General features: G+C 39.0%; 1 protein-coding gene across 1 annotated transcript; it reads right to left on the reverse strand.

Annotated features, from left to right (window-relative positions):
* Positions 1-9876: 9876 nt before the first annotated feature.
* Positions 9877-20773, reverse strand: slc7a9 (solute carrier family 7 member 9). The gene is made up of 13 exons (XM_069521850.1): positions 20641-20773; positions 19688-19801; positions 17911-18058; positions 16153-16395; positions 15717-15842; positions 15529-15628; positions 13836-13880; positions 13471-13594; positions 12505-12608; positions 11826-11922; positions 11536-11685; positions 10822-10996; positions 9877-10610 (listed from the first exon to the last, which is right to left on the reverse strand). Exons 2-13 carry the CDS (start codon positions 19793-19795, stop codon positions 10549-10551), a joined length of 1482 nt encoding a protein of 493 aa, XP_069377951.1. The 5' UTR covers positions 19796-19801; positions 20641-20773; the 3' UTR covers positions 9877-10548.
* Between the last annotated feature and the right edge of the window lie 871 nt (positions 20774-21644).

Here is a 21644-nt window from a genome sequence, read left to right on the forward strand (position 1 = left end):
GGGAGTGATGGTTGATTTGAAGAAGTAGTTGTGCGCTCAAGTTACAATGGTACGATCCATACAAAACTACAAATAGAGTCCTCAACACTGGTCATGTACGGTGCAGCCAGTTTGGTTAGCAGAGGGGTTCCGAGTAAGAGTCACGTCTCTTCTTCAACAATACTTATTATTATTACTTAATTTTATCGGCACAAACTAATACAACATTTGGGTCCAAACATTGTAAAAGGTATTCAAGTATAAAACAAACCCTCTAGTAGAAAAAAAACCCCGAAATATATTAAAATCAACATCATCGTTCATTCTAAAAAACGTACAGGCCCTCTAATGTTGCAAAACAAGCATGTAACATAGTTGAGAGTCTTTTATCTGAGTCCACGAAGAGTGACCTCATTTAAGTGGAGTCAGGTCCATTATTTCTTATGTGTGAGAGGGCACACAAAGATGTGTCTTCACTCTGTGTGCCAGTCTTACAGAAACCCATTCTTCAGCTGGAGTGCTGCTTCACCTTCTCATGCACACTCCCTCTCTGTGAGCAGACAACCCGAATGGTGTCAAAGTCACTCTCAATGCACAATATATACTGCTGATAAAGTGGAGGGGCATATATATATATATATATGTGTTGAGGACTTGGTAGATCTTATATCTTTTTCTCTCCTTAGATATCGCAATGCTATGTCACCTAATTGTCTCTATGAAAAGCATGTCTATAACTATAAGCATGGTTATGTTTCATAGAAAAAGAAAAGTAATATAATAAATATATGTTGATATGTCAAATTATGTAGTACACAGGTGTGAATAATGAAATATTCGGTGGCTGAGCTCCATTGAGCTGCTTCAGTTTGAGGGTCCTGATACATATGTTTATTCACAGTGACTTTCACAGTACATTATCAGTCCAACAGATCACACTGTATTTCAGAACAAAACCAATCTTGCTAATTGTGTTGCTGTGCATGCTCCGCTCTTGCACCCACTGTAGTTTCTGGCTGTTAAGCAGCTCTTTGATCAGCAGATAGTGAGATGGTAGGGAGGCTGGTTTCACTGGCTTACACAGCCTGATGCACGGGTGGCTTCACTCCACATTGCGCACACAGTGGGAGGCTGGACTGCTGATGTGTATCTCTGCATATGAAAAATCGGAAAAGGTGATGTAGAGACAGAGAAAGAGGTAGGTAAAAAAACTTTGGGAGGGAATGTTTAGTTCAGGAGGGGGGCATGAAGCAGTGCAAATAGCTTTCACCAGCTGCCTGGCAGGATTCTTTCTGTATAACTTATTCCTAACAAGTATATTAGTTTCACCCTGCTACACCTGCAATTTTCTTTTCCCTGGAAATCATTTATTCGTTTTCTGTTTTTCCTTAAAATGTATTTTATTTCTATAAACTGTGGCTGCATTTGAACAGCTGTTTAAAAGACATTAGCGTTGTGTATACCTGGATTATTTATTTATGTTCGTTTTTATTTATGACTGTCAACTTAGAAAATATTGTGTTTTAATAAATTGTATAAATGTATTGTTTTTTTCAAAAAACAATCTGTCTAGAAAACTCTCTGTGGGCCTCTGTCATAATATTTTGGTTAGGGATAAAGCATTGTAAAGGTAGAAAACTTAAAGGTCTGGGTGTTCCAATGATCACAGTAACTTGGAAGCAGTTAGGAACAACTAGGGCTCTTCAAGAGTTGATCATCCATTGTGGGGAGGGCCTTGCATGGAGGTGGTCAAGGATCCAACAGGCAGAGCGTAAAGCTGGGATAGTTCACTCAAAAATGAAAATTCACTCATTATCTACTCACAACTATGCTGATGGAGGGGTGGGTGAAGTGTTTGAGAACACAAAGCTTTTGTAGTTTCAGGGGTAAACAGCATTGCGGCCAAGTCCACTACAATTGAAGTTACTGGGGACCAGAAAATGCCTCCATACTACTCCTGTGATGTCATCTAAATACCTAAATACTACTACTACTACTACCTGTAAGCCCAGACATTCAAATTCGACTCAAAGCAGCGTCATTTACACTGTTTTGTTCTGCCCCTCACACTGATTGTTACCATTACATGCACATTAAATGCATGTTAATCTATGTTTTATCTCTTCAGCTTCAGGGTGACACTGTCCTCCAGTCTGTTTGTCCAACACTTACTATTGGATGACTTTGAAATGTGGCTAATGATCGACTGATCTAAAGGTCCCAAGAGGATGAAAGACAGTTCGCACTGATGTCCCCCTTCTCCCTTTCATCAACCTTTCAAAAGTTCCACTTGTTCAACAAAGTTCATGACAGGCGACATCTAGAATTGATGATGAGCTTCTGCTCTGCCTCAGGTGGTCTTTGAGATGAATGCTAACAGCTGTGAACAATGTTACATGCTCAATATCAGCATACAATACCCAATAGGCATTCCTCATTTTTCACTCATCAGGCAGAGGTGTCACACATTTTAGCCATATCCAGCTCAGTGCTGTAGTGCTAGTTCCAGGGCCCTTGTATTGCATCTGCTCTATCACTGACATGGCTTACTGGTACAAACAAATAGAGCAGAGCAGCTCTTATTTTCACCAGCCACACCTGTGCTTTTGTGTTTTGACATGTCAGAATACCTACTACCTTTTAGTTGTTGTCATGCATGTTAACTTTTGGCTTGTGCTCCCTATACTTCCAATAGCACACTGAGTCCTACAAGTTATAACAGTGGTCATTGGAAAGAGGAGAGATGTTTCATCATTGTGTGCACCTTTTACAGTCCCGAGCTCTCACTACAGCCACCTCCCAGATACTTAATACGATTCCACTGTTGTTCTGCATTTTTCAAACATTAGCTCTTGCATGTGTGTTTGTCCAACATTGAACTCACCTGAAGGTGTGGCCTGGAGGATGAAACAAGGGCTCCTTTGTCCTCTGTAGCTCTATGGATTGCACTCAAGCCTAGAAGTGTACATTAACAGTATATAATCATGTTGATTTTTTGAATTGTATATCTATCAACCAAACAAGTTAACCAAAATGCCAGGGTCAGCAGGTTTTGGCTTTAAAGTTAACCCAAGTAATAACTTAACTTGTGAGATGTATCAGAAGCATTTACTTCACAAAGTCTTCAGTTTGTTGAGAAAACCAAAATGTATAATATGGCTGATGTCGCAAATGATGACAGCCTTAGCGATCTGGCTTGCAGTTTGGGAATGGGGCTGTTTCGTGTTCACAAATATTGACGGAGCTGTGTGCGACAACAGAAATAGCATCACGGAATTCTGTTTTTCACCTCAAAATGACTTTCAGAAAGATGCAGCACTTAACTTCGGAGCCAGGAGGTTTGGATTCCCCTTCAGCAAGACCTGCCAAGATGCAGCTTCTGTCTGCAGGGAAGGACAAGTGGGCCCTGGGTGGAAAGAAGATAGATAGCTGATAGTTCATTAGCTAGTTAGGCACAAGGAGGGGAATACCGCAGAGGATTGCAGAATCTCCTTTTGTCAGTGTTGCTAAGGAGCCTGTGTTTCAGGGCAGGGCCAAGAATTCCAGCTTAACAACGATTGTCTTTTCTTTGTTGACATTTTGTCGCCTTAAGACATTGTATTTCTGATGGGACATATTGTTTCAAATGAATAAATAAATCAAAATCATAATTCATGATCGCAAACATGCCCATGTTAAGCCCCAGTTTTGGCCCCGCAGTGGGAAAAAAATGGTTGTTGCTTCTCTCTCCACAGCCTGAGTCCAGCCTCGGGCTTGGTCGTCCTCTGGAGATTTGCAGAACACTTCAAAGACAGATCCCCTCTTCTTACATAAAGTATAACCCCCCCACCACCACCCCCTAACAACCCCCCATCCCCGCAATAAACACAAGAACTTAAGGAATTAATTAGACACTGGATCAAACACTGCTTAGTGAATTCAGCTCACTGAAGATACCAGGAATAGTGAAATCATATGCTGAGCGCTGTATGCAGGGCTATCTTTGATATGTATGTAGAAGCCTGTATTTCATATCAGATCCAGCATGACAGCTTAGGCTAGCTGTCTCTTGACCCCTCTCTTATTCACTGAGGGAGACAGGGATAGGGATATTTTGCAGACTTTGCTCCTCACACTGAGAGGCGGCACCACAGCCTTGTAGAGATGCAGAGGAAAATTCTTCCTTGATAAAGCAGCTGCTCCTTTAAGGACCATTCTTTAAAGATAGTCTGCCATGAGGGCACTTCCCAAATTCATTTTCCCATAGCTCCACATCAAAGAAGCAGAGGTTCTGATCTGACAAACATTCGATTATTGTGTTGATGTTATAGGTGAAAAGGTGGAGTTTCTGATGTAATCTGTGAGTGTGTTGTTGATGTATTTTTTGGGTTACCCTGTACGACCTAACCAATATCCAAAGTTTCCTCTCCATCCTGACACACATAATATCTGTATTTATTTATACAATGACAAATCACATCCTGCACAGAACATGTTGATTACCCAGCTACACTTGTATCACTCCGTGTGTCGATATAAGTTGATTCATGGCTGCTAATATGAGATGCAGGCGCTCTGCAACATGCTATAAATGGATTGTATGGGAAATCCATGCCAACAAATTTGTCCATAGATGAGACTCTTTATCTTTGAGTGCCATCCCTGGAAAGGCAAGTAGGACTGTTATTGACCAGAGGTCGAACAACATATCACAGCTTGTAGATTTACATCAGAAACTGGATTACATAATTTAAGTGTAAAACAGCACAATTGATTTTAAAAGCTGTTTAATTTGACAAAACATCTAATAGTAATATTTACTTTTGACAAGGGATATAGGGATATATATATTGTCACTACAAAATATAAAATTCCTGCCTCTCATCTCATTCTTCCTATTGCTATATTGCAAAATACTTGACAATGCAGTTTATGTATCCTATTTTCTGTGTTTATTGAATCCAATGAGATGATGCTAAGTCCAAATGCTTTTTTTTTTATCAGTGGCCTTTTCTGCTTCACAAATCCTCAATGACAGGTGAGGAAAATCATATTTGACAAGAAGCTGAGAGATCATATCTGAGTGAAGCAGCAGTGGCTGTAGGCAATGTTCAGAAGTACACACAGGCAGGATAAACATCAGAAAGGACCCTGCCAGGCAGCCGGTGAAAGCAATTTGCACTGCTTCATTTGGGGCAAAATGCCCCCCTCCCAAACGAAACATTCCCTTGCAAAGTTTTTTTATTTACCTACCTCTTTCTCTGTCTCTACATCATAATTTCTGATTTTTCATATGCACAGACACACATCAGCAGTCCAGCCAGCGAAACCAGCCTCCCTACCATCTCACTATCTGCTGATCAAAGAGCCTTTAAACAGCCAGAAACTACAGCGGGTGCAAGAGCAGAGCATGCACAGCAACACAATTAGCAAGCTGCACTTTTTTATATGCTGAATTCCACTCTTGATCTCTGACATTTTCACACACAAGCAGAGCTGTGCATATGTGTGCATGCAAATTAGGTATATATAGGAGCAGAAACACACAAATACCACAACTTAACACACTCTCTCACACACACACTCACACACACAGTGTATATAAAGTAAGATGGACTGGTTTCACATGTGAGTGCCACTGATCTTTAAGCTGCTCAATTAAAGTTAGTGAGGAGCCTATAACAGGGCAAGCGAGGGGAGAAGGATAGAGATCAAACGAAATACAAAGGAAATCCTGGCAGGACAAAGACCAAGTAAGAGTCTGTAAGAGAATCAAAGGAGAGGGAGCATATGAGTGAGAGATCCCTTCGATTGCTCAGTTGGCAGAGCATAGGACTATAATAGGTATCCTGACATCTTTAGGTTGCTGGTTCTACTCCAGCTTGAAGGAGTAGTGTTTCGTGTCTGAGTATTATGACTATAAAGATCTTTGAAACTGAAAGTGAGATAGGCAGAGAACAGGTTTACAAGGGGAGGACAGGGAAGAGATGGATAAAACAGAAAGAGAGATGAGCATACATCCAAAAGAAGAAAGAGAAAGGACGGCAGAAAAAACAAAACAAAAAAAGTCACCAAGAAATTCAGGGTACTGAAGTGTCTCCCCAGTTAAGTGATGAGTCACTGTAAGAGTCATTCTAATTGGAAAATCCCCTTAAGCTTGGCAGCAAAAACAGAGGTCACCTCATGTCTTTAACACTTCATCAGCAGCAGTATCCACCGGCCTGGGCTCAGCTCCTCCACACCTGGCAAACTAAGCAAAATGCACACCGAAGATTGGAGAGCAGGTTTGTCTTGTGTGTGTGTGAGAGATACGGTAGCTCAAGATACCAGAGGGTTGAGATTTAAGAGAATCTTTGAGTGTACAATCGTAGAAAAGGTATTTCAAATTAAATGTCATATTTTACCAGCATTTACTGTATTTCAAAGTACAATATGTCATAATTGATGTATCCTAAAGTAGAAGTAAAGCTAAAGCAAATTAGAAAACACTTTCTACTAGTAGTTCACCAAGTTTTCATTGTTGTCTAAGTTCCCGTACTGTGAAGAAGAAGAACCATAGACTAAAAGATGGACGGCATGTGAGCTCCAAATAATGTTGATCGCAACCGGATGACTGGCTGCAGTATAAGTCATAAACCCCATCTCCTCCATGTTAGAGAATGGGACAAGTCAAAGTACACGTCCAGTAAATTTTTCTTAAAGATGGTGTCTGTCTGTCAAAAGTGAAGCCAAATCATCTGGATTGCCGCCTGGTGGCTGGCTGCAGTATAATTTGTAAAACCTGCATCCTCTATGTAAGTGGGTGGGGCATGGATAAGCTAAGAGGTAGAAATGATCTTAAAAAATTGGGTCTCATTCATGATTTATTTCATTTAGTTCTTATCACACTGATGCATGTGCAAGGGCTCATGTTTCTAATAAGTTTGGTTTTGAATAATTATTCGATACTATAATATGTGGTGACACACGTAATGATTGACAGCTGAGACTAAAACACGATTGGTTGAGAGCATGTATCGATAAGATCTTGCTACCGTAGCTCCACCCCCCAATCATTACTGCACTGATGCTGGCTCCTAATTTGCAAGACGCAGCATTCATGTCAGGAATATTTAAAACAAACTCATTCATGTCGGCAAACAAAAGGCCGTCAAACATTATTAATAAGACATTTGAGAGAGAGCAGTCAAAAAACAATAAAATCATTATAATTCAAATGAAAAGCTTTTTTTTTTTCTAATGTTCTGCACACTATAGCCAATGCCAGGACATTCCTGGGAGCAGTGCCAGGTGGGAGTGAGCCCTAAATCTGTGTGAGGGATCTGGATGTGGATCCTCTACTGTAAAGGGATCACAGACACAGTGCATGTGAAACGGCTGTGGCTCACTTCACCGCCACTGCTTATTCAAGTGTGCCCTCCAATGGAGGAAAACAGGTCATGTTGACAAAACAGACTCCTCTGCTGGATGTTAAAGTGATACTACTCCTCCCACCTGTATTTGGAAAATATTATTTTTACCTCTGACTTTGAGTGGCTTTTCAACAACCACTTTGAAAATACACTTCTTGAAGGTACTTCTTCCCATTAAGTCTAATATAAAATAGAATTGGCACAAATATTATGTTAAACTTTAATTCAGGAACAATTCATAGTGAACCGAATTCACACTGAGACCAAATACGTTTCTCCCCCTGGAGTCTTGAAATACTATTTTTGATCATCTAAAACCAATCAGATGAAACACAGACTTCACTTGTAGCATATGTTCATTAGCAACACATTATAATACAGTTTTTGGAAAGGTCGCTGAATGATTGCAAGGTTCTAAACCAAATGCTAATTCAGTAACTGATTGGAAAAGCACAGTAATGTGATTGAAATGATATGCAGATGAGTTCTCATCAGAGCTATCCATTAATGAGATGATATTTCAGTGTACTGTGTGTGTGTGTGTGTGTGTGTGTGTGTGTGTGTGTGTGTGTGTGTGTGTGTGTGTGTGTGTGTGTGTGTGTGTGTGTGTGTGTGTGTGTGTGTGTATGTCCTTGTAAGAAAGGCTACTAGCATATATACAGAATGTGTGTATGCTAGAGTGCACATTCACTGTCATGGGAACATTAAATCAATCTACCACTGCTCTTTATTGCAAAGTTTGATTAAGACGTGCAATAATTATCAGATGAAGCATGTGCACTTACAGCTTACATGACCAGTTCCTCTACTCTTAGGAAAGTTTAGAGACAAAGTTATATGTATAGCCATGTGAAATTTTACAAGTCAGGAATGAGTTATTATTTATAGTTATATATGAGCTATTACCTCACAGCTGAGAGAGGAATATTATGCATTTGAACCCACTAAATATTTATATTTCACAGATGAATCAAGTTGCTTTGAAAATTATGAAATACAACTCATTGTTGACGTTACATCTGAGAAGTTCCCCTCTAAACTTCTCAGATGGTTAGAAGAGACCAAATACCAAAAATCTCACAAAAAACAAATAACTTAATAAGTAAAGTGAGAAAGATTTTATGTTTTCCTCTATTTTCCAATCAATCATCACATGACTGATGACCGAATTTATCAAGTGGCCCTTGGGATGGTTACAACCTCCAGCTTGGGAACCATTTTACTACATTAAAATAATCAACTTTGTATAAGGTAGATAAACTAGCTCCACATCAACTAACTTAGACATTGCATTTGTGTTAACTAACTATTCCAAAATGATCATATTTCAGCTGTAGGACACATAATACTGCAGAAGCAGTGCTTTCACTTTTGAAACTTTGAGCGCATTTTCCTGATGTCACTTCTATTCTTTCACTCAGGATTATAAATGCAGGACTTAATTAATGTATTGGATATTTGTGCATTGTTGTATTGGTATTTAAATGTTTTGACTTATTATTTCACCAATAATCAATAAAAATAGAAAATGTCAAGGAAGAAGCATGTGCTTTTTTGTTTGATAGGATTAAACGTGATATTTAGCAAGCTGATATTCATTGTACTGAACAGAGATATATATTCACCCTTTAGAATGAAACATGCCCCACCTACTACAAACAAGTTGACTCATTCTGTAATACTATCAAACCTCAAACTCCACTGCCGTTCAATGGAGAATTGTCTTGCATCATCTCAGACGCAGCAACACCTTATAGAGACATTTTTTTAAACTTAAATTTCTTAAGATGATAAATGTTTTTTTTCTTTCATCCTGAGACTCAATGCCCATTAAATAATGATGAAACAGGATGTAACTGCAAAATTTCAAAATGAGTCCCACATTTAGGGGGAGAGGATAAACCCTGGGTATTTGTGTAAAAGCGATGAATCATAAATCTAACTTTGAGCTGATGAATTCCAGGAGAGTTCTGTATTTTGTCAACATTTATTCAGCCTTAATGTGGGGCCTGTTTGTTAGATTGCGCAAGACGACTGCTTTCTTTACCCCAGAGCCAAGCACGACGGACGGCACAACCACACATGCTGCTTCTACAGACAGTTCCAGGCGTAATTTGTTTTTCTGAAAATCCTCTTGCTCAGCGAAGCCAATGCAAATTTACTGGCACTACTGGAGAAAATCTTTTACAGCAGGGATTGCACATGGGAAATCATTGATTGACTCTGGTATATAGCGTTAAGTGCCACTAGAGGGCAACAAAGACCAAATCAAATCTCTGAGAGTGCTGAACCAAAATTTCATTCACTGGCTGTGTACCTTTATTGTCCCTGTTTAAAGTGTTACCCCAATTTTCATTCCTGTGTTTTTGAAAGAGATTTTCAGTGGCCATGCTGAGCTCATGCACCTAAAAAAAAACCTTGTAACCAACACATCCAATTGGCTGTGTTCTTATGAGTAACACGTGAGACATTATTTACAATTATGATAAATCAGCAGTCTACAATATTTTGTAGAATCACAAATTCTTTATTTGTTGGGTCCACTTCATGCTCACAAAGATTAATACCTTTATTAAACACCAGGTTACACAATGCAGTACTGTTCCAATATATTCCAGTGTGAAAGGAGAGAGAGCATCATTAAATAATATACAAACATCATGGAGTAAACATCTTATGATTGCTATTGCTTATGATCTCCTGCCCAACATTTGTGTATTTTCCTTAATGCATTTTGACCCTTTCCCTTTGCTCGAGTGCTGATTTGCGCGTATCTAAATCTTTGGCACTGTTGTCATTGACTACATGAGGAAATAGTTTAACTTGACAGCTTAGCTATAAGTGCAGTGAAAGTAAAATTCTACCAAACATTCAGTCGCATTCGATGAGATTAAATGGAGGCTACTTCTTCGTGTGGAGAGAGACATCACCTGGATATGGTCTGTCTGGCTGTGTTGTTGAAAATATCTACAGAAGTAACCTGGTTAACAAGGTCATGAAAACAGTATGTGCTTTTACTTTTGCCACACAGATATTCAGCGGGAGCCAGCTCTGATTTTTGACTGTGGCCCAGCTCCAGTTCCAGAAGCCAAATCTCCAGCCCATTATTTCCAAAACCAGACCCAGCATTTCACAACAAGCAACAGAAATTGACCTGGTTCTCACTCGTGTCCGTTTCTCATTCAGTTTTCTCAGGAGGAACAACCTCCATCAGCAGTTGCAGGTGCATAGTAATAGGCCCTGCAGGGGAGTAGAGGTCAAAGGTCATATCAGCACTGCTCAAGTCAATTCCCCATGGGGTCAGCAACGTGACACTGCATTTCATCCATCTGTTTTCTACCTTTTCAGAACATTTTTTGTGATTAAATGTTTTTCTAATGATTATGAGCCCATATAAATATTTATCGATTTGTAAACTTAGAATTTCAGTAAAAAAACAAAGTAAGCTCACTCATGAGTCTGCGAGCCCATTTGACCTTCACATGGACGAAAGGGTAGTAGAGGAGAAATCCGCTGAAGATGAAGATGGCACAGTAGAGGTATTCCAGTTCTGGCTTATCAACGATGGGGGCCAGGACTAGGTAACAGGACACCAGCACCACTATTACTGGCAGGACAATCGGCACCTTCAAGTAATCACAGAGTTACACAGGATCAAGTGTTTAGTTTTTACTTGTCCTTCTACTCTGGGATGTAAAATACAGAAAATATAGATTATTTATAGATTATAGATTACTCCAGGGTAATATGGAAATACTGTATATTTCTGTATGTTCAAAAACTGCAAAAGAATAAAGTATGAACTTGTACACATCCAAATTCAGAAGCCAATTAAGATGCAAGCAAAACAAAGTCCAAAACATATTTTTAAATATTATTTGATTTTAACTGTATTCTTTTATTGTATACTTTAGCTAATTTTTCATTTGTTGTTGTAGCTATTAATGCTAGTGGATGATAATGCCAGTGTTGTCTAGATGTGTCTAGACATTAAATTATCTAAATGAACGACAATATAAATATAAAGTTAGAACAACGTAAATTGCTATTAATATAGATACAATATAAATTGTATGCATCATTTTGTATGTTTTCCATTCAAATACAGTAATACAAAAATATAAATAACTACTGGGATGAAATTATGAAATTATACAAGCTTCACCTTCACTGGTCTATGGAGCTCCTTCCTTGTGAATCGCATCACTATGAGAGCCAGTGACGTCATACCATAAAACATCCACTGAGCAAAGCTGAAGTAGTTGATGAGGGTGTTAATGTCTGCTGGGATTATGTAGAAAATAGCCAAAAACCCCTAAAATATGAAACAGGAAGATACGCCAAAAAGAAACAGAAAAAAGATTGCTTTAGGGAGGATAATATATGATATTTTAGCGCAACACCATGCAAAAATGAAAAAGTGTGTAAATTAAACTGTAAAGTATATTGACTCACGTTGAATATGAGAGCAGGTGATGGAGTGTAGCGCCTTAGACTAATATAGGATAGAATTTTCACCATGTGACCCTCTCTACCAGACACATAGGCCAGTCTGTGGAAAAAGAAAGATTGAAGAATGTTTTATGATGCTGAATATTCTTTTTGTTTTGAACCCAGTTTCTGAATGACCTGTAATAATAATTTAAGAGGGAAGGGAAAGGGGAGGAAGAAGAAGAAGGGTTTGGGTAAAGAGGGCACAAATTTAAATGTATGATCAAAGTGTAGATGGAGATTAGAAGAGATTCTTATCCTGAGTATAAGGTGTATGTATCATTTATTTTATGTGCTTATTTATTTTTTTTAATATCATTTTTTGGGGTTATTTAGCTTTATTCCATGTCAATGTGAATCGAAAGCAATGCACATAAGGTTTGTAGGATTGCCAGACTGAATAGATGAACTATGTATATCCACTTATGTTATGGCACTTTCATATGGATTGTTACATACAATTCAAACAATAAAAACATGGTCATAAAAAAGAATATTATTTTTGTGTTGTTTTTCCATCTCTAATATACAAAGACACTCTCACTTTGTTTGTGCTTTCTGTCTCATACACACAAATATACACACTACACAGTTTTACAAATACAAAACATATTTGTATTTCCTTTATGATGTTACTTTTTACCTGCCAGCAGTGAAGCAACTTCCATTGGCAGAGCCGAACGTGGAAAAGACAACAAAGAGAGGAATGATCCAGGACATTGGGTGAAGAACTCTGTCTCCAAAAGTCTGAAGAGTCACAAACAGAACACTTAAGACCAGTGACACACCCGTGAATAGGGTTATACATATCACTATGAAACTTAATTCAAAATGTATTAGGGCAATCATGTTTTTGTCTTTTTTTGAAAATGTTATGTTTAAATATGAACTGTCTAATTAAAATATGTGCGGATACACAGGAAATTACAAAGCCCGATCATGGTGCAGAGAGATGTGTTATTGAAATTGACAGAAGTAAATAGTCAAAGTGTAGTAAAAAAAGATTTCTTTCCACTAGTTTAAAGAACATATTATAGAAGCAAAATAGCCCAAAATCTTGGGATTGACCAGTGAATGAAAAAAAAATCTTTGTTTGTGGCATCTCACGTCAACATGGTTTAAAGGGTAAGTGTGTAGAATTTGGTGACATCTAGTGGTGAAGTTGCATGTTGCAGCTGAATACCCCTCACCTCACCCTCTACTTCTAAACATGACAGAGAACTTGTGGCAGCCTTCAGTTGTTGAAAAAAGTGTTTAGTTTGTTTATTTTGGACTACTGTTAAAAACACGCCAGCCTCCGTGGAGAGGACCTGCTCCCAATGTGAATGTTAAGTATTTAAGTATATAGGGCCCTTTCTAGGTAAAGAAAACAATGATTTGTACAATTTAGATGAAACACACAAGTAAAAAAAACATCACTAGCATTATTTTATATTCAAGTCTTACACACTGAACTTTTTTTAATTTAAATCACACATTTACACACATGTGAAAAAATGACTGCACCCTACAGTTCATTTTATTTAACATCACTCTGACAAAATTCTTTTAAAACTCCATAGCAATCTATGGCTCCTAACTACCCCAACACCAGGGCAACCTTTCTTACCACAGCAACAGCTGGAGACTGCAGAAGTTCAGTGGTCGTCATAACAGTGAAGTAAGAAACGTTGACCAACACATAGCACACGGAAACCAAGGGGATTCCAATGAGAATGGCCAGGGGCAGGTTTCTGAGAGGAATTAACAAAAACAAGTATTACAGAGGGAATCTTGTGTATTGTACAAATTAACAGGAAATTCTCTATCTAAAAACTCACCTTGTTCAGCGTACCTGTATGAACTGTGGTGCACTTAATTACAGTGTCAAATTTCAATTTCAATAAAAAATAGTTCAGACTTGAATTGTAGAGGGAAACATAAAAACATTACAAAACAAAATCATCAGCCTTTTACAATGAATCCTCGTCTTACCTGTATGGGTCTTTCAGCTCCTCTGTGATAAAATTCAGTTGATTCCTGGGAAACAAATAGAGGGAACATGTGGTTACTAAAGTATCATGAAATAAGAAAAATCTACCAATCTGTAGATATTTAATAATGAGCTTATATCTGCAAGATCTCTAAAGGCTGGGCCGCTCTCCTCTGCACAGCAGTGTGTACTTAACATGTATAGTTTTACTTGTAGTGCTGACCCTATGGAAGAAATCACTGTAATCCCTCCTCAGCATCTTCAGTGTCAGTGACATGATATTTAATGTGACATTTCACACAGGCTTTACCCTCTAATTGGCCCTATTCGTACAAAAGGTTAAAACCTGACACTTGCTTCCACCGCTGAATCCCAGCAGGAGTCAGTCACCTGCTCAAGCCCCCTCAGAAAAAGTGACCGGGGAGTATTCACCCCTCCAAAGTGACCTGATTGCACACAGTCAGGCAACAATGCTCTGCACCAGTAGAAAGATGGCAGGAGGCCACATAGAAACTCCCAGCTGGTCACAGTACTGGAGAAACAGCTGTTACTGTGGAAACCCTGTAGTTAGACATATCAAAATAACAAAGAGGAGAATATTATCCATAATGCTCAGTAATTGAGACACTCTAGCAATCATGCTTATCAGGGAGGTGGTGGTGAGAGGCTTCACTTGCTGGTGCTCTGTAATGCACAAACAACTCTCTAAACCAACACTGACATATCTTACTGTACAAGCACAGACTCAGTAAAGATTAAAAAACACACTTTGAGTATGGTCATGTATCGTATTGTTTAATATGCAGAGGGAACAACTGAGGGAACTGCTGCCAGAAGGAAACATATTCTACTCATATACAGGTTCATAGTTTGGGTTATTGCTTGCTTACAGTTCTGAAAATGCATCACTTTCCTCAAACTCTCCATTACCCTTGCTGCTCTTCTCAGCCTCTGTCTGACATTCTCAGTTCCAGCTTCCGTCTCTTTAAGGCCCCCCCTCCCGATAAAGCCCAGCCTGCTCTGATTGGCCAGCTGGCTCACTCTGTTGTGATTGGTCAACCGCATCCAGCGCTGTGTAGGAAATGTCGGCCTCTGCTCTCACTTGCCCTGACTTTGTTTGGGGTGTGCCAGACTAGCTGCTTGGTGTGCATTATGTAAATGTGGGGCATGACATCACGATGATGCAGAAGTATCAGTCGGATGTACTGACAAAGTATTTCAGGAGCTTCATGAGCATTTTTTGTGGGGAAGATTTTTTAACGTGCAGAAGTTTTAACTTGAACACACTAGAGGAAAGAAAAACTGAATAAGCATCATAGGCCATGTCTCCTTTATATCTAAAAGGACTTTGCTTTCACTGAGGCTGACTATATGATTGTGTGTGGGCTCACAAGCCTGGTTTCTCATCTCAGAGAATTTACATCTCCTGGGTAACTGTTTCTGTGAAGGCATTATGTGGAATAAGACCTATTATGGAGACAACAATAAGTGTGTCTCAGGGTTGAACACATTTGAGCAAAACGGCAAGAGGCAAGACAGCAGCCGAAGGGCCGGGTCATGTACTGTTGTGTTTCTGTGTACTTTGTGGAACGCAAAAAAAGTGTGCAACTGCCACATGAAAAACAGAGCATAATGTGTGAAAGAGCAGGGTCAAACCTGTTCATCGTACTAAACGGAAAAAATTGTGACTGTTACCATCCATCATAAGCCCAAAGCCCATTATAAAATGCAAGTCCAAATGCTCCAAAGGACGAAGATGCACCGTCAAACGCATTTGACAAAGTCTCAGTGTTTCCTGGAAAGACATGTACAAAGACACACAGAATTAATCATATATTTAAAGCTGAGCTGCACATTAAAGACAATGATAGAAGTAAACCCACCTTGAGCCAACATAACGATGCCAGCTACCACTATGACCAGAATGATGAAGAGTTTAGCTGCAGTGAATAAGTTCTGCACGTAGCTCGCCAGTTTGACACTCAGACAGTTGACTGAGACGATCAAAACTGAGAAAAAGAAAATACTTACTGAACAACTGAAATAGGTGGCATCTCTCAAAGATGAATTATTATTTATAACACCTCTGTTACTTGAATTTCTTTTTCTAAAATGTGCGTTTTTCATAATGTCTATTGCACTGTTGCCCCTATGGTTAACAATCAATACGTCTTTTATCAGGTTAGTGTCATCAATTTGAAATATTCTTTTTTTACAATTAAAAATTTAAATTTGTGTTTGTGTTAATTTATTTTCAATTGGTATGTCATTTTTAACCATTGGTTTGATTTGGAAACATAACTCAGAGGTAAGACTTACATATGGCTGCCGCTGACAGACACTTCGTAACAACAAGGGGAGGAGTGCAGCCGGGGTAGAAAGGGGTGGAGGCGTATTCTGCGAAGCTCAGTGTGATGATGGCGAAGGCAGAGGGCTTCAACACCATGACGGTGGTCCAGGAGTAAAGGTAGGCGACAAGGGGGCCAAACCCCTCCATTAAATATGAATAATCTCCCCCTGATTTGGTGATCATGGTGCCAAGCTCAGCGTAGCACAGTGCTCCTGCAGACAGAGGGGGGATTATATTCCAACTCACACCATTGTGGCTAAAACCAGGTACTTTTAAGATTTAAAATGTATTTTAATAGCATCAACCCCAAGTAGAACAATTCAACCACGATTGATGACTATGAGACTAAAAACTTAATGCGAAATATAATAATCTATTCCTAATTTCGTGATTTGTTTTTTTTAAAGGCAGAAAACTTTGTTCAGTAGATGTTTATTGTTTCTCCTGTGGTTTTATGGCAGTAAAAGATAAAATGACAGGTGACCTGATTCCATTACAATGCGGTAAAAAAACGAATTACCTTTTAGTATGTCAACGGTTTGCCAAGCTTGTTAACCAACTGATTATGGTGCCAATAAACTTTAACATTTGTCACCATCATAATAAAGGACACAGAGTCCCACCTAAAGTTGAGGTTTGCTCCTTGGAAATCATTTAAAAAAAACAATGTTGATAAATGTCGAAACAAACCGACTGAAAAGTTCTACAGTTCTTGAATTTACAGCTGCAGATAAAGCAAATCTCCTTTCTTTGTCTTGCACGCTTCTCTGCATTTAGTGATTCGGTCCACTGGGGCTCTCCAGTCAAAGAAGTATGACTTACAGCTCTTTTACAAGGACAAAGATCACGACGCTGGGTTTTTCTCTCCACTGTCCCACAGTGCTCTCTCTTTGTGGGAACTGTTCGGTTTCTCTCTGTAATATTGTAAGGTCTCAAATTCGCAAGAAAAACAAGTACTGTGAGCATGTTGCTTCATCTGAGATACATTTTTGATATTCTCCCAGCACAGTTTGACCTGCTCTTTAGCTCACAGACTGACAACGTGACAACTCCTCAACTGCTTCTCAACCTTGCAACATTAAAGTATTGTTGTGCCTTTGCTTTTTCCCTGCTCCACTTGCTAATACTTGTTTTTGTTGGTGTTCAGAATCATCCAGTTCACTTCTGTGACACTCACCACATTTAACTTGCCTCACCCTGCACTACTTTTGCTTGATTCTCCGCCTGCATGTGCCTGGACTCTGTGGATCTCAGAAAAGTCAATTCAGTTCTAAAAGTCAAACCTTTCAAACCAGTTTTGGTATCAAATTCTTCTTAACTCCTCTTTGTCTCTGTTTCTTTTCTCCTGGTTCATCAACATTGAGTTCAGCCAAAAACCTGAATCATTCCTCTTTCTGGAGCAGGCGGCCATACATTCACATCAGTTATAATCAGATATGAATGCAACTGGAAACAATGAAGTATGTTTTAGAATAAAAGACCTTTCATATTCTATAAAGTAATTTAAAATCCAATAAAAGCAATATCTTACATATCAATCGTATCTGTTTGTGTCTTTTATGGTCTTTTATACATACTGTCCCACAGTGAAGATAAACCAAGAACTCAAATGAATGTAATCCCACGTAGTACCTCACCATATACTCATGCACGAGGGTAGGGTATTAAACCTTACTCCCATCTGATGCTGTAATTCATTGATGTATTTATTTGGAGTTTGTGCTCACCCACAGTGGCTAACACGCCACAAGCAGCCCAGATGAGGAGGCACGGCCCCACAGCTCCAGAGTACAGCAGAACAGACTTTGGAGAAATGAAGATCCCAGATCCGATCATCGTCCCAACAATCAGACAGATGCCACTCACCAGACCAACCTGACCAAACACACACAGAGCAGAAGACAAATGTTATTTAATGCTCAAATTTGAGCTCTATTGAAAGATTTATATAGTGAATTTACGTACATTTCCTTGTACAACATTCTGGGATTGATGCTGTGATTTAGTATTATATTCATCAACTTTGTGTTGATTTGGTGGACAACAAACCAGAGTCAAAAGGCAAGTGAAGGTCAGACTCACATTCACACCAGTCCACCAAAGTCAACACATCATGTGGACAGTTGAAGACGGATTTTCATGTTGTCTGCTGTGTAATAAAAACTTCAACCACAAGCACTTGATGGGCCACAGGTCAGAAATCACTGACTGCAGCTTTAAGTTTGTTTGACTTTTTGCTTTTCATTAAAGTTGCAGGCTTTTTCCTGACCAAAAATTAGGCTTGGGTAGTACCGAGCTGTCAGCCTTGGTGGGGGGTTTACCAAGCCCAGGGCTATGCACAGATCTACTGAGTCAGCTTACAGTGTTCATTTTAGGTCTATTTATACGTGTTTGGACTGAAAAAAAGTTATTTTTACAGTTTTGACTGGCTCTGTCAGTAATTTACTGCTCCTCTCGGTGTCTCTATCATTCGCACTGTTGTTTAATGTCTAAAATCACAAATTCTGTGATTTAAATGCCTCATATAAAACTTTATAGCAGCCATAACCAATTCACAAATTACATTTTACAGCGACAACATCACTGTTTAGTTTCAGGGTGCAAAAAACAAGCATCTCTTGATACATGTGTAACCATTTCTTATTTAGTTGATCAATAACTGATGCTTGATTTGGTTTCAAGCCTCATTAACTGTGTGGCCAACAATTTGTTCTATACTCAAATGTCTCAACAACCGTTGGATGGATTGGCATGAATATCTGTACAGAGGACTCAAGATCATTAATGCTAATGACTTAGTTGACTTTTCATCTATTAACAACAGGTCAACAATTGTCCAGTATTTTTGTTTAAGACACAATACTATGTGACATCAGCAATTATTTTGTTCGTCAGTAGAGTACATATACCTGCACCAAGGGCCAACAGTTTCCACACTCAAATATCCTCCTCTTCATGTTTTCATCAAGGCCCATGAATTATTCTCTGAGAAATCAATAAAAATGTTGAAAAACGTTATGCTGGATCTTTGACCCTAGCCCCCTGACATGGATCTGTAGTTTTGTAGTTTTAGAAAGAAACATAACATCCTTGGCAAGTGCTGTTGTGTATGAAAATCCTCTAATAGAGGAAAATTGGCAGTAGACTCTTGTTTATCTGAGTACTTGCTCATTTTTACTTTGAATGGATGCTTCTAATCAAAATGTATCCCCCACATATACATGTGTCACAGATTTAATCATGATGAGTTCCTTTTTCCTTCTCAGCTAACCTGATATGTAAATTCACCTCATGGCTTGTGGGGTTTATGGGGCCCGGACAGCTAATGTGTGCAGATGGTTGCAGTGGTACTGCCTGGTACTGTGTCCCAGCCCCCATTTCTGTGAAAAGTTACTGGTGGGGCTGATCCTTCTGTGTGAACAACTAATGAGACACATTCTCAGGAACAGTCGGACATATCAAGGACAGTCAAACAGATACACACACACACACACACACACTCACATCTTTTTGAAGCACAGTGGCCTTAACGATCTGCTTGTCTTTGGTAAGAGCGTCCATGCTGTGGTCAGTGGAGCCATTCTGCGACTCCTTCCTCTTGTCGTCATCCATTTCGGTCTGGTAAACAGCCCAAAAATGCATCAACATGTTACAGTCTCATTTACTTTTTTATAACATGTTGGTTTCAAAAGTTACAACATCTTATCTCGGCTGTCTTTATCTAAGATCATCACCTGCTGCAATAAGATTTATATGGGAGCACTGTGCCCTACTGTCAGCATTCCCTCTCATCTGGTAAAACAATGAAGCTCACACAAGCAGAAGTACCCAGAGAAAATCCACACCAAGGCAAATTTATTTACATTGTTAATCCGCTGATCTCACTGTTTTTTTCCCACTACAAGTCACTGATCCAGATCTGCTTCCCAGATTTTTGACTTTGCACAGTTTTTCTTTAGCTTTTACTAATGAACAGTGGTTCTGAGCCACACCAGGTGATATATTAGAGTAATAAGAAAGGATTGAGGTGTTTCACATTTCAGAAACACATTTTACTACTGAAAAGCAGCTTTTACATGGTTTAGGTTGGCTTCTCGTGTTACAGAATATAAATCAAAACCTTGCAAATTTCCCTCAGGACACAGACCACAGAGCTATTGTTCCATGTTTGTTGCATAACTTTTGTTGTAAATTACAGATGATATGAAAATGACCTGAGTAAAGTAAAAGAGGTTTGGTGCCGTCAGTTGCTCCCAATAATAATGTTTAACTTCACATTATCATTACCATCTTGTCACATGACAAACACGCTGTCTTGTCAACTAAGTGTCAAGAAAGGTATAATATTTTTTATGTAATGAAACGCTGAATTACATTTGAAAATCACTTTGTTAATGAGTCACTTGATATATGATATTAAATGAATAAGTAAATATTTCAGCAGATGTGTCACTTACATATATGTCGGACTGAAACCACTTCAGTGATGTTCCATGAACTTTAGATGTTTTGTTTGTTTTTTTCAAACCCAGGTACAGTGATTTGACCCCTCTATTGATACTGAGCCAAGTTAAATGAAGGAAAGCAGGAATGTGTGGTGCAAGTGAAAACCTGAGCACGCCCCTCCGGGGGGAGGATCCCGGATTCTGATTGGACCTCCTGGATGAAAAGCGAGGTTGGTGAAGACACAAGAGGAGAATAAAGGAAAGACAGTTTAGTTTAGAGTTAATGATATCCACAGATCAGAGCTCAGAGCAGACATGTTATTTGACAAGTTTACAGTAAGAAAACCAATTTATACAGTAATGCGACAATATCAGATCCTATTGATAACTCATACCATCATCTGTTGTTTCAGATACAGTCCATCAATCCCTTCAAAATGCAACTGGGACTCATAAGATTCAAAAAGACTGATCCAATATAAGAAATTTCATCTCTTTTCAGTTTTGACACAACATCTCAGAGACCCTTCCTCCGCTCTGAGCTCACAAGACTTTATTCACAATGCTTCTTTGATACGGATATGTGACACCCCTGCATGTGTGTCCATGCACATTTGTGTGTGGTTGTGTTTGTGTGTCACATTCCCCTTCTACTCTGTCCCTCCCTCTCCCAGATACTTCCCTTTACCAGTCCTTCACTGCCAGAGAAGTTTCATGTTATGCTGCAATGTTGACATTATCAATATATTATCAGGTATTACCACAAACATACACTTAAGCATGATTTATTTTCAAGAGTAAAGCTTCTGCTGTGTTAATCCATGTCCATTGACCCTGCTTAGGTGTGTGTGTAAGCTCCAGCTTTAAGTTGTAACCTTCCAAATGAGAAGGGTTGAGCTAAATATGTGAAGAATGTCTATATTGTTTGACAAAAGGAAGAAAGAAACACTTTGCTGCAGATTTGTGGATTGTTTTCTGTGGATTTTCAGCACAAACTGTTGTAACTGAATGCTTGT

Source organism: Paralichthys olivaceus, chromosome 1 (genome assembly GCF_024713975.1).
Source record: "Paralichthys olivaceus isolate ysfri-2021 chromosome 1, ASM2471397v2, whole genome shotgun sequence".
Taxonomy (NCBI): domain Eukaryota; kingdom Metazoa; phylum Chordata; class Actinopteri; order Pleuronectiformes; family Paralichthyidae; genus Paralichthys; species Paralichthys olivaceus.

Coding starts and splice junctions, on each gene's coding strand:
- slc7a9 (XM_069521850.1), bottom strand. CDS start 19,795: ATGGATGACGACAAGAGGAAGGAGTCGCAGAATGGCTCCACTGACCAC. Junction 15,843..16,152: donor TCTGTCAGCGGCAGCCATAT/GTAAGTCTTACC, acceptor TCTTTTTCTCAG/TTTTGATCGTCTCAGTCAAC. Junction 13,595..13,835: donor GAGCTGAAAGACCCATACAG/GTAAGACGAGGA, acceptor AATTCCTCTCAG/AAACCTGCCCCTGGCCATTC.